The 16,393-nt window shown below is 34.5% G+C and overlaps 1 protein-coding gene across 7 annotated transcripts in view; it reads left to right on the top strand.

Moving 5' to 3' along the window:
• NIPBL (NIPBL cohesin loading factor) overlaps positions 1-16,393 on the top strand; it is a 176,097-nt gene that overhangs the window by 143,748 nt on the left and 15,956 nt on the right. For all 7 annotated transcript variants that reach the window (XM_006207665.4, XM_015242078.3, XM_072958767.1 and 4 more), the window contains 5 exons: positions 9,864-9,972; positions 11,432-11,568; positions 15,027-15,167; positions 15,292-15,385; positions 15,813-15,967. In XM_006207665.4, the coding sequence (XP_006207727.1) occupies positions 9,864-9,972; positions 11,432-11,568; positions 15,027-15,167; positions 15,292-15,385; positions 15,813-15,967 (636 nt within the window). The remainder of the gene's footprint in view (positions 1-9,863; positions 9,973-11,431; positions 11,569-15,026; positions 15,168-15,291; positions 15,386-15,812; positions 15,968-16,393) is intronic.

Here is a 16,393-nt window from a genome sequence, read left to right as displayed (position 1 = left end):
ATTAAATTAATTTTATAGTGCCACTCATTTCATTGCTTATGATCTAAGACTGTGACCCTTTTTTAGTTTATGAGAAAATACAGGCAATGAAAAAACTTGCATAAACCTATATTTCATCTGTTTCTGGCCTTTGTAATCCAAAACAAGATCTCCTTGTTGAAGTTTATATCAAATGTTCTTATTTCCATCAACCAGTGAATGAGTAGGAAAACTAATATATCCATACAATTTGATAATGCTTCGCGTCAAAAAGGAACAGACTGATACATACAGCAACACATATGATTAATAAAAATATTATGCAGAGTGAAGGAAGCCTCACACAGAAGAGTCAGTATTCTTATTCTATTTATATGAAGATCTAGGAGAGGTAAAACTAATCTGTACTAGAAAAAATCAGAAGGGTTATTGCAGGGGTCCAGGGATTAACTCAAAAGGGACATATATTAATTATGGTTCTCCAGAGAAACAGAACAAGATAGTGAGAAAGAGAGAGAAGGGAAAAGATTTATTATAAGGAATTGGCTCATGTGATTATGGCACTCTTAAATCCCACAATCTGCTATCTGCAAACTGGAGGCCCAGAGAAGCCACTAGTGTGTAGTTCAGTAGTTTGGTTCCTAGGCCTGAACTAGGGAGGCTGATAGTGTAAATCCCAGTCCGAAAGCAGGAGGAGACCAGTGTCCCAGTCCAAGTAGTCAGAGAATGGATTCTTCCTTCCTCTGCCTCTTGTTCTATTCAGGCCCTTAATTGATTGTTTGATGCCACCCATATTGGAGAGGGCAGTCTGCTTTGTCCACAAATTCAAATGCTAATCTTATTTAGAACCACCCTCATTGACCAACACCCAGAAATAATGTTTGACCAGATAACTGAGCATCCCTTGGCCTGATCAAATTAACACTTAAGACTAACCATCATGATTCCATCTTTTGTTAACTTGGTACCCATATACATCCCCTTAAACCATACTTAATCTTCAAATAATGACAATAAGAAGGTCATAATTCCACTTAACATGATTACCTATCCTGCATACAACGGAAAATGGTGCTAACCTCTTTCCCAGAAGAAAAAGTCCTTGAGTGATGTTTACTCTTCTTGATATCCCATAACTTAAGTACTATGATGTCAGATTAACAACCCTTAAATACTATAATATGAAGTCAATACATTTTATGTTACATGGTAAGGGGCTAAGAGAGGGGAAAAAAACAAAAATATTTTCTCACTTTCTCTCTCCCTGCCCCCTCTCCCTCCTCCATACATATAACACACACCCATAAACACACACACAGATGTATTCATGACAGAATGAGTAGGAAATACTCATGACAAAGTCCTGTTTCTGTAACTTATTGTGGTCACAGCTGGTATTTATAACTACCTTCTTCCACTGCTGAATCTGCATTCTGTTTGCCTTCAGCCAGCACCTCAGGTGGTCATGGTTCTTTGTCTGGTGAGTGCTGCCCCTCACATTCCCACCCCTTGATTCCTGGACCGTGAAACCTGGCTGTTGACTGAACACCACTGTGTATTGGATGCTGATTCAGAGCATAAAGCCTGCTGGAGAATCTTGCTACCGCCATGCAAGATATTGCCACCTATCTGGTGCTGTAACTGAGTCTTTAAAAGACTGGTCCACTTTCTGTCAAGTCAGCTGCATCAGGATGGGTAGAGCATGGTAAACATGAGCATAGACCCATTGCTGCACTTCTGCTATGAAGTGATTTTCTTAATCAAAAGCAATGCTGTATGGAATACCGTTACAGTGGATAAAGTATTCTGTAAGTCCCCAGGTGGTAGTTCTGGCAGAAGCATTGCATGCAGGAAAGGTAATCTGTGTCCAGAGTAAGTATGTATTCCAGTAAGAACAAAATGCTGCCCCTTCCATGATGGAAGCAGTTCAGTGTAATCAGCCTGTCACCAGGTAGCTGGTTGATAACCCAGGAAATCATTCCATGTCAGGAACTCATTTTTTATCTCTACTGCTGGCACGTTGGGCACTTAGTCGTGGCCATAGCCAGATCGGCCCTGGTGAGTAGAAGTCCATGTTGCTGAGCTTTTGCATGACCTCCATCCCTGCCACCGTGGACAGTTAGTTCATGAGCCCATTGGGTGGTGACAGGAGTAGCTAGGGAAAGAAGTTGATATCCTCAGAGCAGCTATCTGCAGAACAAGTCAACCTATCCACTTGATTATTAAAATCCCCTTCTGGTGAGGTCACCCTTTGGTGAAGATTCATGTGGAACATAAATATCTTCATTTTTTAATGCATTCAGAGATGTCTATCCTCATGCCTTGTCACTAACTTTCCCCGGATATCCTTGTCATTGCCATGTTCCTTCCTTCCAAGTCCCTGACCATCCAGCCAAACCATTGGCCATTAACCCATGAATCAGTGTATAATCACACCTCTGGTCATTTCTTCTTCCAACAAAAGTGAACAACTAAATGCACAGCTTGAAGTTCTGCCCAGTGAGAAAATTTCTCTTCACCACTGTCCTTTGGGGATGTATTGTTGCAACTGTTCACTTTTGGGTGGTACCTGCATGTTGTGCAGACCTATCTATAAATCAAACCCAAGTCTTCTCTTCATCTGTCAGCTGATCATAGAGAATTCCCCATAAGGCCACAGGTACAGGCTGGGAGAAAAAAGGCAGTATAGCAGAAGTGGGGGCGGTAGACATTTTGGCCACTTCATGTTACTAACTTGTGCCATTTGGCCTCCTCTGACCCAGTCACATATTTACCACTTCCATTTGATGATAGAGTGAGTGCTGCTATGCACACACAACTTTAGGCTTGACCAAATAGGACTCAGTTCATGATGAGCAACTTGGAATGCATGATAATTTGGTGGTCCGTGGCTAGGCATTTAGTATCTGCTAAGGCACAGTAGCATGCCAAGAGCTCTTCTCAAAAGGAGTTTAGTTATCCATGGAGGATGGCAGACTCCAAAATCCTAAAGGCCTGTACTGCAGTTTACCTCTAGGGGGCTGGCCAAAGGCTCCAAACAGCATCCCTGCCTGCCACTGACACTTGAAGCACTGGGTCTTCTAGATCACATGGCCCAAGCTGCAGAGTAGCTTGCACAGTAGCCTTGACCTATTCCAGACCTGCCTTCTGTTCTGGGTCCCACTCAACACTGGCAGCTTCTCAGGTCACTCAGTAAATGGGCCAGACTGATACACCCAAATGAGGGATTTGTTGCCTCCAAAATTCAAAGAAGCCCACTAGGCATTGAGCCTCTTTTCTGGTTATAGAGCTTGCCAGATGCAACATCTTATTCTTTTAGAAGGGATATCTCAACATGCCCCACGCCAGTAGGCCCCCAGGAATCCCTCTGAAGTAGAAGACCCCTAAAATTTGTTGGATTTATTTCCCACTCTCTGACACACGTCTTACCAATAAGTATAGTTTCTACTTGTTGCTTACTACAGGTAGTCAGTGTGATGTCATCAACTTAATGGGCCAGTGTGATATCTTGTTAAAGGGAAAAGTAATCCAGACCCTGTAAAATAAATTATAATGTGTGACTGGAGAGTTAATATACCCCTGAGGCAGGACAGTACAGTTTGGTGTTGTTAAAGTGTGTGGTATTTGTTAAAGCAGCCCAAGCTGACTAAGACTTTGGTACCAACAGTGGGGTGCAGCTTAAATAAATCACCTAAAATGTGGGATGACTTTGAAATTGGATAATTAGAAGAAGACTCCAGAACAGTTTTGAGATGCATGCTAGAAAAAACTGATACTACTGCAAAGAGACATTTAAGGGCAGTTCCGGTGAGGGCTTGGAAAGAAAAGAGGAGAGCTATGGGAAAGCTTCCTTCTCTTTAGAGCATACATATAATCATGTACAGAATGTTGGTAGAAATATGGATGGTTAAAGGCTGTTCTGATGAGGTCTCAGATGCAGATGAAGAACATGCTGTTGGACAATGGAGAAAAAACAGTCCTTATTATAACACGGCAAAGAACTTGGCTGAATTGTGTGTTCCAGTTTTTTGTGAAAGGTAGACCTTCAAGCGATGAAACAGGGTATTTAGCTTGAGGAGATTTCTAAGCAAAGGACTGAGGAGCAGCTTGGTTTCTACTGCCTGAGTTTACAATCAAATGCTGTCTCTATCTCCATCAACCGATGAATGGATAAAAAACCTGATGAATCCGTACAATGTAATAGTACAGCATTTCATAAATGAACAGAGTATTAATACATACAGCAACATAGGTAACAAATAAAAACATTATGCAGAGTGAAAGAAGCCTTACACAAAAGAGTACATATTTTCATTCCAGTTTTATGAGGCTCTAGGAGAGGCTAAACTAATCTATATTGGAAAAAATTTGGAAAAAATCTGAAGAGTGGTTGCAGGGGGCCAGTGATTGACTGAGAAGGAACATGAGGGAACTTCTAGAAAGTGATAGCAATAATCTGTATCAGTGGTTCTAAAAGTTATCAAGATTACCTGCAACTTGTTAGAAATGAAATTCTGGGGCTTTACCCTGGACTTTATTAATCAGTAACTCTGAAGTTGGGGCCCATTATTCTACAGTTTAACAGAATCTCTAGATGATTCTGATACAAGCTAAAGATGGAGAAACACAGTCCTTTATATTGGTAGGGAGTTTTAGTTATATAGGTGAATGCATTTAACAGAACTGGGCAAATGTACACTGAAGATTTGTACATATCATTTCATGTAAATTTTATCTCAAGGAAAGAGGGAGTATATTGATGTCTACAATTTACTTTGAAATCCATCAAAAATAAGATGGGAACAAAAATCACATGATCATCTCAAGAGATACAGAAAAGGCATTTGATAAAGTTCAAGACCCATTTGTAATAAAAACTCTAACCAAAGTTGGTATAGAGGGAACATACCTCAACATAATAAAAGCTGACAAACCCACAGCCAGCATAATACTCAGTGGTGAAAAGTTGAAAGCTCTCTCCGTAAATCTGGAGAAGGACAAGGAAGCCCACTCTCACTTCTACTCAACATAGTATTGAAAGTCCTAGCCATAGCATTCAGGCAAGAAAAAAGAAAGAAAAGGGATCCAAATTGGAAGAGAAGAGGTAAAATTATCACTATATGCAGATGACATGATACTAGATACAGGAAACCCTAAAAGCTCCACGCAGAAACTATTAGAGCTGATAAAAGAATTCAGCAATGTTGGGTGATACAAGATTAACATACAGAAATCAGTTGCATTTCTTTACACTAACGGTGAAATATCAGGAAAAGAAAGTAAAGAAACAATCCCTTTTAAAATTGCATTCAAAGTAATAAAATACTAGGAATAAATCTGACCAAGGAGGTAAAAAATTATATGCGGAAAACTACAAAACATTGATTAAGGAAATAAAAGATGACTTAAAGAAATGGGAAGATATCCTATGCTCTTGGATTGGAAGAATTAATATTGTTAAAATGACCATACTACCCAAAGCAGTCTACAAATTTAATTTGATCCCTATCAAATTACCCAGGATGTTTTTCACAGAACTAGAACAAATAATCTAAAATTTATATGGAATCACAAAAGACCTAGAATTGCCAAAGCAATACTGAATATAAAGAACGAAGCTGGAGGAGTAACCCTTCCAGACTTAAGACAATGCTACAGAGCTACAGTAATCAAAATAGCATTGTACTGGCACAAAAACAGACATATGGATCAGTGGAACAGAATAGAGAGTCCAGAAATAAACCTACAGGCTTATGGTCAATTAATCTTCAACAAAGGAGGCAAGAATATGCAATGGAGAAGACAGTCTGTTCAGCAAGTGGTGTTGGGAAAACTGGACAGCAGCATGTAAATCAGTGAAGTTAGAACACTCACATCACACACAAAAATAAACTCAAAATGGCTTAGACTTAAATGTAAGATGAAAAAAAATGTAAGATGAGATACGATAAACCTTCTAGAAGAAAACATAGGCAAAGCATTCTCTGACATAAATCTTAGCAATGTTTCTCCTAGGGCAGTCTACCCAGGCAATAGAAATAAAAGCAAAAATAAACAAATGGGACCTAATTAAACTTAGAAGCTTTGCACAGCAAAGGAAACCATAAGCAAAACAAAATGATAACCTATGGAATGGGAGAAAATATTTGCAAATAATGCAAGTGAAAAAGTTTAATTTCCAGAATATATAAACAGCTCATACAACTTAATGACAAAAAAAATGCAAAAATGGGTAGAAGACCTAAACAAGCATTTCTCCAATGAAGACATACAAATGGCCAATAGGCACATGAAAAAATGCTAAATATCACTAATTATCAGAGAAATGCAAATCAAAACTACCATGAGATATCACCTCACACCAGTCGAAATGACCATCATCAAAAAGTCTGCAAATGATAAATGCTGGAGAGGGTGTGGAGAAAAGGCAACCCTCCTACACTACTGGGAGGAATGTAGTTTGCTGCAGCCATTGTGGAGATTCCTCAAAATACTAAAAGTAGACTTAGCATATGATTCAGCAATCCCACATCGGGGCATATATCTGGTAGGAACTCTAATTTGAAAAGATACATGCTGCACCCCAATGCTCGTAGCCAAGACATGGAAACAACCTAAGTGTCCATCAGCAGAGGACTGAATAAGGAAGTTGTTGTATATTTATACAAAGGAATACTATTTTATAAAAAATAAAAATAATGCCATTTGCAGCAACATAGATGGACCTGGAGATTGTCATTCTAAGTGAAGTAAGCTAGAAAGAGAAAGAAAAATATTATATGATATCACTTATATGTGGAATCTTAAAAAAAGAAGAAGAAGATGAGGACACTAAGGACCTTATCTACAAAACAAACAGACTTACAGAAAGAAACAAACCTGTGGTTACTGAGAGGAAAGCAGGTGGGAAGGGATAAATTGGGAGTTCGAGATTTGTAGATATTAACTACTATATGTAAAATAGATAAGCAACAAATTTCTTCTGTATAGCAGGGAATTATATTCAATATCTTCTAGTAACCTGTAATGAAAGAGAATATGAAAAGGAATATATGTATGTATATGTACGAGTGAAACATACTGAACAACCAGAAACTGACACATTGTAACTGTACTTTAATTAAAATAAGATGGATAGAATTTTTTAAAATAAGTAATCATTTCAAAGGACACAGGAGAAAACTTTGATAAAATTTAATACCGTTAAATAATAACTTCTAGTAAACTAGGAATAAAATCTGACAGAGAATAAACTATAAAACCTAAAGTGAAATACATGTAAAATGGGAAGATGTTAAAAGAGATCTCATCAAAATCAAAAGCAAGAAATAGTTATTAAACATGTCAAGGTGATTGTATCTGGAAAAGCCAAGAGCTAAAAATAACTGTCACTTTTGAAAATGCAGGAGCACTGACTTACCTTAACAAAATACCAGGATTTATTTTTAAAGATGCAGTAATTAAGATAGTATGGTACTAAACAGACCAGTGGAACAGGATAGAGAGCCCAGAAATAAGCCTCTACATGTATAGGATATACTTACTATAAAACAGAAGTGGCAACACAGGTAATGAGAAAAGCATGTACTTTTCACTATATGGGTCTGGAACAATTGGCTATCCATAAGGATTTTTTTTTTAAATTCTTAAACTCAACTATTAACTCCATATAGATTAAAGGAAATCTTTAAAAACTTTTAGAAGAAAATATGTGTGAATATATTTTGACCTTTCTTAAGAAAGGATTTCTTAAGTCACAAAAACCATTAACCTGAGAAGACTGATAAATTTCACTGCGTTAAAATGAAGAACATTTATGAATCAGGAAAACACAAGTCACAAACTGCGAAAGATAGTTGACACACATATAGCTGAAAAATACATAAAGAACTCATCTCTTACAAACCAATATAAGACAAGAGTCCCCGTGGGAAAATAGGAGAAAGTTATGAATAGGCATTTCATAGAGGATATAGCAAATATGGCATAAAAGGCATTCAGCTTCATTAGTAATACTGGGAAATAACAAAATCAAGACCACATTTTATACCCATTTGATTGGCAAAACTTGAGAAGTCGGCTGATAGCGAAAGAGAAAAGATGGATGGATGAAGTAGTATCTCTTAAATACTGGTACTGAGAAAATAATGCAACAAAATTTTTTAAATTTAGCATTATTTCATTAAGTTGAACATTATATCTTACGACTTAGCAGTTCCCCTCCAAGTTATATACACCCAGGTGAATCTTGCATATGTGCACCAGGAGACATGAAAGATTATGCCACTAAAATTATAATTAACCTGTCTTCGGAAGAGTAGATAAATGAATTGCAGTATAGACACATTGGCCTGTTGTATAGCAGTGAAAATGAATAAAATACAGTTCTGTGCAGTAACCTCAGTTATAGTTAGTGACGTATTGAGTGAAAAAGGCAAATCCCAGGAGATAGTTGAAAATCCAGTAAAATTAAACAGTATATAGCTTAGACAATTTTTTAAAGCAAAGAAATGGTAAAATTCCTGAAAAGTGGTATCTTGAAAGTGAAACAGGAAGATAGAATAAAGGAGCACATTGGGAAACATAAGTTATTGGAAATGTTCTTGAGTCGGGTTCATAGTGCATCATTATACTTAAAAATAAATAAATTAAAAGGTCGCATACCAGGCTTGGTGATGTGTCATGAAGGAAAATTTATGTTTAACACTTTTGCATATTCTTGTTGTCTTGAAGAGGAAAAAGAAAAAACAGGGATGAGGGGTTATTTTCTACTCCTGCCTGAGAAAGACCAGGCTAGCATACGATTTTTATAGCTACTTAAGGAAGTGAGTTATACAGGACAAGGAGAATTTGCTGTTCACAGCTGAAACTGGGTAAATTGAAGTTACCTTGCTTTGATTTAAGTTAAGTGTGGGGGGAAATGTGTGTGATAGGTTATTCTAATTGCTTCCAGTTTTAATCATCCATGCATCTTGTGAAGGTTTAAACATGTGCTGCCCCATATTAGCCACATATGTTTTTTCATTTAAAGTAATTTGAGTTTTTATTTTTAATTTTAGTTCCTCAGTCATACTAGCCACATATCAGGTGTTTTAATAGCTGCAGGTGTCTTGTGGCAACAGTATTAGCACAGATATAGGACATATCCATCATTACAGGAAGTTCATTGAACAGCACTGAAACTCTTCACAGAAATTACACATTTTAAGTTTCTTAATATCCCCAGAATTGTATTAGCTAATCTTTATTAACAAAATAGATGTACCTTAGATGAGTTTGTCATTGACCTATGATTATGAAAGATTGGATTTTTATTTTTTGGCTGTAGTCTCTCTTCCTTACGTCATTATTCATAACGCTTTTCTAATGTTGTTTAAAAAAATTTGGTAAAGGGTAACAGAGAAGAAATCTAGCCTTATGTTTTATAATTGCAGATTTTAAAATACAGTTCAGATATAGTTTAAAATACAGTTCAATTATTTTTAAATTGTAATTAACCCATAATATACTTTTTTGAGACATTAAAGAAATGGAAATAATGAGGAATAGAATACAGTTTATTCTTTAAAGTCATTCAACTAGTATTGAGTGGTACTCTTAAGGAAAGGTCACTGTTCTTATTTCTCTCATATTCTACCTTAGATTCTACACCTAGCAACTTAAATACTTCATACTAGAATTATTTGAAAGTATTTATAAATGATTGGTTTATAAGATATTTTAAAATATTTGTTCTGTATTTGTTAATTTGCTTATTCAATATTAAATTGTTAATGACAGATTGAAAAGCTTATTACTTATGGACACATCTAATGCATTTATATTATTATTGTCTAATGAATAATTATACTCGGATTTTTGTTTTTATATATACACATGTATAGTTGTTGAAGTCCGAAGAGGATTCCTCATATAAACCTGTGAAGAAAGCTTGTACTCAACTTGTTGATAACCTAGTTGAGCACATTCTTAAATATGAGGAATCTCTAGCTGGTAAGACATTTTATATATTGGTCATTAAGTTGATTTTATAAGATATTTTAAAATACTTTGGGCACATTTCTCATTTTGCCTCTAGCTCTGCTTAGCATAATTATTTCACTTTTAAATGATACCTGTTTTTTGTTTGATGTTGAATCCTAGGTTATATTGTTAAGGTTGACTAATATTATTTAGAGCAGTATAAAAAAGCATAGGTCTCATCTCTTCCACATATCTTTCAATAGTGTATGATTTTAGGTGTCATAATGAAGAGGAATAAAAGTCCAGGGACTAATATGTATTTAGCTAAATGCACCCATCTAAAAATGGTTCAATATCTTTCAAATCAGGTAAAATTTTCTCTCAAAATAAAATTGTTTTCATTATTATAAAAATGTTTTTAAAGGATTTATAGTACATTCCCAATATCATTTATAATTTTTATATAAAATGTGCTTAATCTTGACCTAGAAAGTTGTTAATATTTTTTAAATTGACAAATTCCTTAAATATTTAATATTTTATATTATCTGTCACACTGTTTACCAGTCATAAAGCTGAAGTTACTAATCAAAATATAAATAATTATATAAAACTATAAAAGTTATAATTGTTACCTTTTGCTTAAAAGCACACAAGACTAACATTACTTCCTATCTCGTAATGTACACTAATGAGGAACGATAGTCAGTCCTGATCAGTTTTCAGAATTGAGAGCCAGTTGCATCTTACAGAGTTACCATTTATGGCACTAAAGAAAATTGTTGATATCCTTTATATTTTTATGCAGTTTTTTTTTGTTTATTTGTTTTATTTTCCATGTTTCCTCTTTTTCTTTTTATCTCCTGTTCCACTTCCCCCTTTTCCCCTATTCCTGGATTTAAGGGTGATACTGTTGTCACTTAATGTTAAAAAGTTTCTAACCTTCTCTAAAACCCTCTAAGAACCATTTTATATCCTAACTAGCAAGTTTCCTCTCACCTGAACAGCATTTTGTTTACCTTTCTAATGTAGCGCTTGTCCAACTTCTTAATTTGTCACTCCCATCTTTTCACATTCTTCTTCCACAGCAGCGTCTCTTTTTTCCTGGTCCCCTTGAACACAGTATCACCTCAGCTGAATCTTTCCTATACTCATTTCCACCTATTTTTAGTTATAACCGACACATGTTTATTTCCAAAAGCCCATCTCTAAAAATTCTACTTTTTAATTTTAGCCCTACTCCCCTGAGTATAAAACTTGCCTTCCATAGTGCAGCCTCTTTGTCCTTTATCCTTAATATATGTGATTTATATAACAAAGGAAAAATGGAATACAGGAAGTCTAGTTTCATAAGAAATGCTTATCTGTTATATTGAGGCATGTACTGAATCTATTCAGGAGATAGTATTGAATAATTTATATAACATTCTGTATAATTTTCACTGCCTTGTCGTATTTTAGTGTCTTATTTCTCTGTTTGTTTTTCCAGACTCTGACAATAAAGGTGTGAATTCTGGAAGATTGGTAGCTTGCATAACCACTTTGTTCTTATTCAGCAAAATAAGACCCCAGCTCATGGTTAAACATGCCATGACTATGCAACCATATCTTACCACTAAATGTAGTGTAAGTATAGAACAATCCTATTTTTCTTTCTTACATAAATCATGCAGTAAATATTTTAAATTTAGAATTCACATTGTGTCATCTTCATTTTCACTGACAGATGACAGTCATTTTCACTGACAGATAACTGGGTCATGTACTCAAATATATGTTTTAATATTTGTGGCAAGTTATCTACAAACAACATTTTTCTGATGTATTATAAATAAAGTTCAGGCTCCATTTTTCTGTAAGCTTCTCAAGCCAAACCCTTGGTAATGCTTAATAAATATTGTAACTATTGTTAAGACCTCAAAGGTGAATGAGTCAGAGTTCCTGTCACTGAGAAATTTACTGTCTTTTGGATTCTGATTTTGCTTTTCATTTGTTCGTAATATATTTCATTTATTTTTTAATAACATATCAACATATTGAATATGGAAAATCTAGGATCATCAGCAATGTTAGGCTGTTATTTTACATTAATATTACCCATATTGTATTTTCCCAAAGTCAAATATGAAGATTAAACATTGCTTGAATAAAATAACCCAGCAATTTATGATATTATGGTGAGTTAAGTAGCTTATTACAAAGATATAAAAATTATGACAATGTGGTGAGTTAACTTGCTTTTTACAACACTAAATTTTAAAATACTCTAAAAACTTAAAAATGTAAATAGTTTTTTACTTGTATTCCTAAGGATCTAATTTTAACTGTTTACTAAATTTGTTTTGCTGCTATGGTCAGGTTTTTGGTGATCTAAATTAACAAATTCTAAGTAAAAACCTCAGAATGTCCTGAGAAATTTTAAGAACTGAAAAATGTACCAGAAGATAAGTACATCAAAAACAATATATATTACTTTTGAAACAACATATAATTCTATCTTTAGGGCTTATGTTAGATCCAGAAATAAATTAATATGTAATCTGTGGCTGATAATAGCTAATATTTATAGAACACAGTGCCAAGCACTATGAAGAATTTTACATGCATTGTCTCACATTGTGAAGTAGATACCGTTATTAATGTCTCAGTTTTACAGGTAACGAAATGAAAGCTTAGAGAATATCAGTATCTTGCATAGTTTCACACAGTTTACCAGTCCCAAAGCTAGAATTCATTTCCACATGTGTTTGCCTCTAGAATCTGGACTCTAATGGAACTTGTATAAATAGTCCTCATTTCAGTCAATATTTTTTGAAAGCAAGGTTACTTTGAAAACATTTTGTATAATTTTTATGCATATAAACATTTTTACGTATACACTAATATAAGGTTGTATATAAATAAGACCATCTCGTATATGATAGACACCTTTTTAGATTTTTAAAAATTTTTTGTCTTCTACCCCCATTTGTGTTCCTCCTCATCTCAGGATAAGCAATCTGGAATATCCTTGCATACTTTATCCAGGTTCTATAATTGCGTGTACATACACACACACATTTGCACATGCGCGTGCCCACACACAGTTGACCAGGTTTTTTAAAAATCAGGTCTTGTTATATACATATCTGTTAGGCATTTTTACTAATCTCAAATCATCTGATAATACATACATGTCTAATCCTTTTGAATGGCTACATATTATCCATATGGGTGTCCTATGATTTATTTAACCGTTTCCCATTTGGACAGGTATTTACATTATTTCCTACTGATAGCCACTACAAGCAATTCCTTAATAATCATTTCTATTCATATACCTTTAAATACTGGTGCTTTTTTTTTTTTTTTTTTTCCTTTTAGGGTAGAGTCTGAGGAATTGACTTGCCAGATTGAGGGAATTTTTTTTTAGTTTTGATTTTGTTTTTAAATAGATCTTGCCAGATTGCTGGTGGACATGTTTCATAGCCTCTTTGGAAACCAGTACATGACTATCTGTGTATTTTGTACTCTTTGTCAGGCTAACAGATGTAAAGGAATAGTTCATTGTTGCTTCAGTTTCCGTTCCCTGATTTCCAGGAAGGGTTAGCATCTTTTTTATGATGTTGACCAGTTCGACTTGATTTTCTGTAATTTGTCTGTTCATATCATTTACCCATTTTAGTTTTGAATTGTGAATTTTTTTCCTATTTTTTGAATACTCTTTAAATGTTTTAGATATTGAACTATCTTATGTATATTCATTTCAAATATTCTATTCTGTGTCTCTTTTCCTTCATGATTTCCATCTTTATTTAGATTTTTCTTCTAGATTTGAAGATACTTCTTTTACTTGATTTTTCAAGCCAGTAATGTTGAGTAGTTTCAAAAAATTTTACTACTTTTTTTTTTAAAGTAAAATAGTAGCAATGATTCTCAAGTGAATTTATTTTACTTTGACAAAAACTAATTTATCCCTAGACGCACTGTCATTCCCTGTTGCCTAAAGGAGGTGGGAGTGGGAGATGGCAGGGAACAACAGGATTTCTGTGTTACTTGGAAAAAACTATTCACTTGCCTATTTTTTTATTTAATCCTTTGGATATGCTGAAAGGATGAATGAAGGTGTGAAAGTTTTAACCAATGGAACAATAAGCTCAAAGAATTCAAAATGAGTTTCAATAACCTGTTGCTAAGAATAAGGAATGATAACTTAGCTAGCTAAAAACATTTGTTGAAAGCCTTAGTCCACCAAAAAAATTACTAATTTTGGTTTCTTACGGGCAGAGGAACTGGGTGATTGAAGGACAGAGGTAGGAAAGACTTTTTATTATAAATCCTTAATACCTTTTGATTTTTTTAATACTCTGTTTTTTTAAAAACTGCTTAGTTTTTTAATCAAAGTTTTAAAACCTTTAAGATAAGAACATTTTCATATAATATTTTAAATTTTAAAATAAGCCTTACACATAGTTCTGAAATTGTACATTTTCATCTGTCATTAGAAGGGTTTACACAGGGCTTCTCATCCTCAGCACTGTTGATATTAAGGGCCTCATTCTTTGTTGTCAAGAACTGTTCTGTGCATTGTAGGATGTTTGGCCACATCCTTGGTCTCTATTCACTGGATGCTAGTAGTATCCCTCACATCCCTGTTTTAGCAACCAGAAATGCCTCCATATTTTGCCAAATATCCTTTGGGAGACAAAGTCACCCTAATTGAGAACTATTGGGTAAACATACCCTAGTTTGAAAAATAGTAATCTTAAAAACTGTACCTGTCTTGGCGAAGTACTCTCTTAATATTTAAACACCATTTTTCAGAATTGACTTGTGGTGCATTTTAGGGAAAAAAAGAGTAACTGTAGCATTGTAATTAAGTGACCCAAAGATCGCATGGTAAGTTAGTGGCAGAGCTAGAATCCAACTTCCTATCACTGTCTGGTGTTCTTCATTTCGTGCTTTATAAAAGCTCTTTTCTAATAATGTTGAGCTTTTTTTTTTTAACTGAAACTTTATAATACTAAAACACCCCAAAGCATAAAGATGTATATAGTTTCTTTTCAGATTCTGATATTCATAAAGCACTAATTTTATTCTTACAGACACAAAATGATTTCATGGTTATCTGTAATGTTGCAAAAATCCTAGAGTTGGTTGTACCACTGATGGAGCATCCAAGTGAAACTTTCCTTGCAACTATTGAAGAAGATCTAATGAAGCTTATCATCAAATACGGCATGACTGTAAGCATTCAGTTTACCATCTCTGTGTTGATTAGTATGTGTCACGAATGATAACTTTGCCATATGTTTTTAACCGTTCTCTTTAACTTTTGTCTAAATAGTAACATTTTTTCTCTCTTTTTAGGTAGTACAGCATTGTGTAAGCTGTCTTGGGGCAGTTGTAAATAAAGTGACACAAAATTTTAAATTTGTGTGGGCCTGCTTCAATAGATACTATGGTAAGTTCAGTGCCTGGGCTTTAAAATTATTCTGCTAGATCCTGCAGTGTGTCTAGCTCCTTTTTAAAACATCTGGTAAAGGGTAGCATCAAGGGAATTAAAAGACGTGTGATTGTAAGAGGTGGTTCTCTCTCAGAAACAATACTTTCTAGTATCTTTAGTATTCTCTTAAACCAATACGATTACTTCAGGAATTTATCTGCTCATAAGTAAATTTGGTAAGGTTTTTGCCTACTGTGTAAAAATAAAATTTAAATATCCTTTTTTTCTTTGATTAATTCTCTTAGGCCCTATGGAATGCCCTTATAATTCTAGACATTTAATACTTAGAACTATTAGTAAAATTTAATTTCAATTCATAAGCAGTAATTCTTTGAACATAATTTAAGAACAGAGGGTTTATTATAAATAAATGTTATTTTGTTAGGTGCCATTTCGAAATTAAAAAGTCAGCACCAAGAGGACCCAAATAACACTTCACTTCTAACAAACAAACCAGCGCTTCTTAGATCTCTTTTCACTGTTGGAGCACTATGTCGGCATTTTGATTTTGATCTGGAAGATTTTAAAGGCAACAGTAAGGTAAAGATCCTAATATTAATTATTTAGTATGCTGAAAAACATAGGACTGTGTGACCCAGTGAATTGAAAGTGACTGTCATAACCCAGGATGAAGGCGTTAGAGTAGTCTGATTTAACTCTGAAGCAGTGCTGCTCAGAACGTGGTCCTCACCCTGGTTTCTGATCCATGAACTGTTACTGGTCCGTACCAAGATACGTTTACAGGTTTTACCAGCTTTGTAATAATAGGCACACTGTTTATACAGCAGCTGACTTTGTTTTTTAACTTTCTCAATGAATTCCATTGTTCTGAAACTTAGGGATTTATAAATGTATTGATGATTTATTCTTTAGTAAAGTTCATATGTGGAAATTTTCATTGTTAGCTTTTAGGTGTTTTTTTTTTTTCTTTATAGTTGAAAACTAATCTAAGTTGCTCTTCTTTAT

This window comes from Vicugna pacos, chromosome 3 (assembly GCF_048564905.1).
Source record: "Vicugna pacos chromosome 3, VicPac4, whole genome shotgun sequence".
Lineage (NCBI taxonomy): Eukaryota > Metazoa > Chordata > Mammalia > Artiodactyla > Camelidae > Vicugna > Vicugna pacos.
Note: the sequence above shows the minus strand (reverse complement) of the source record. Positions and strands in the feature narration are given on the sequence as shown.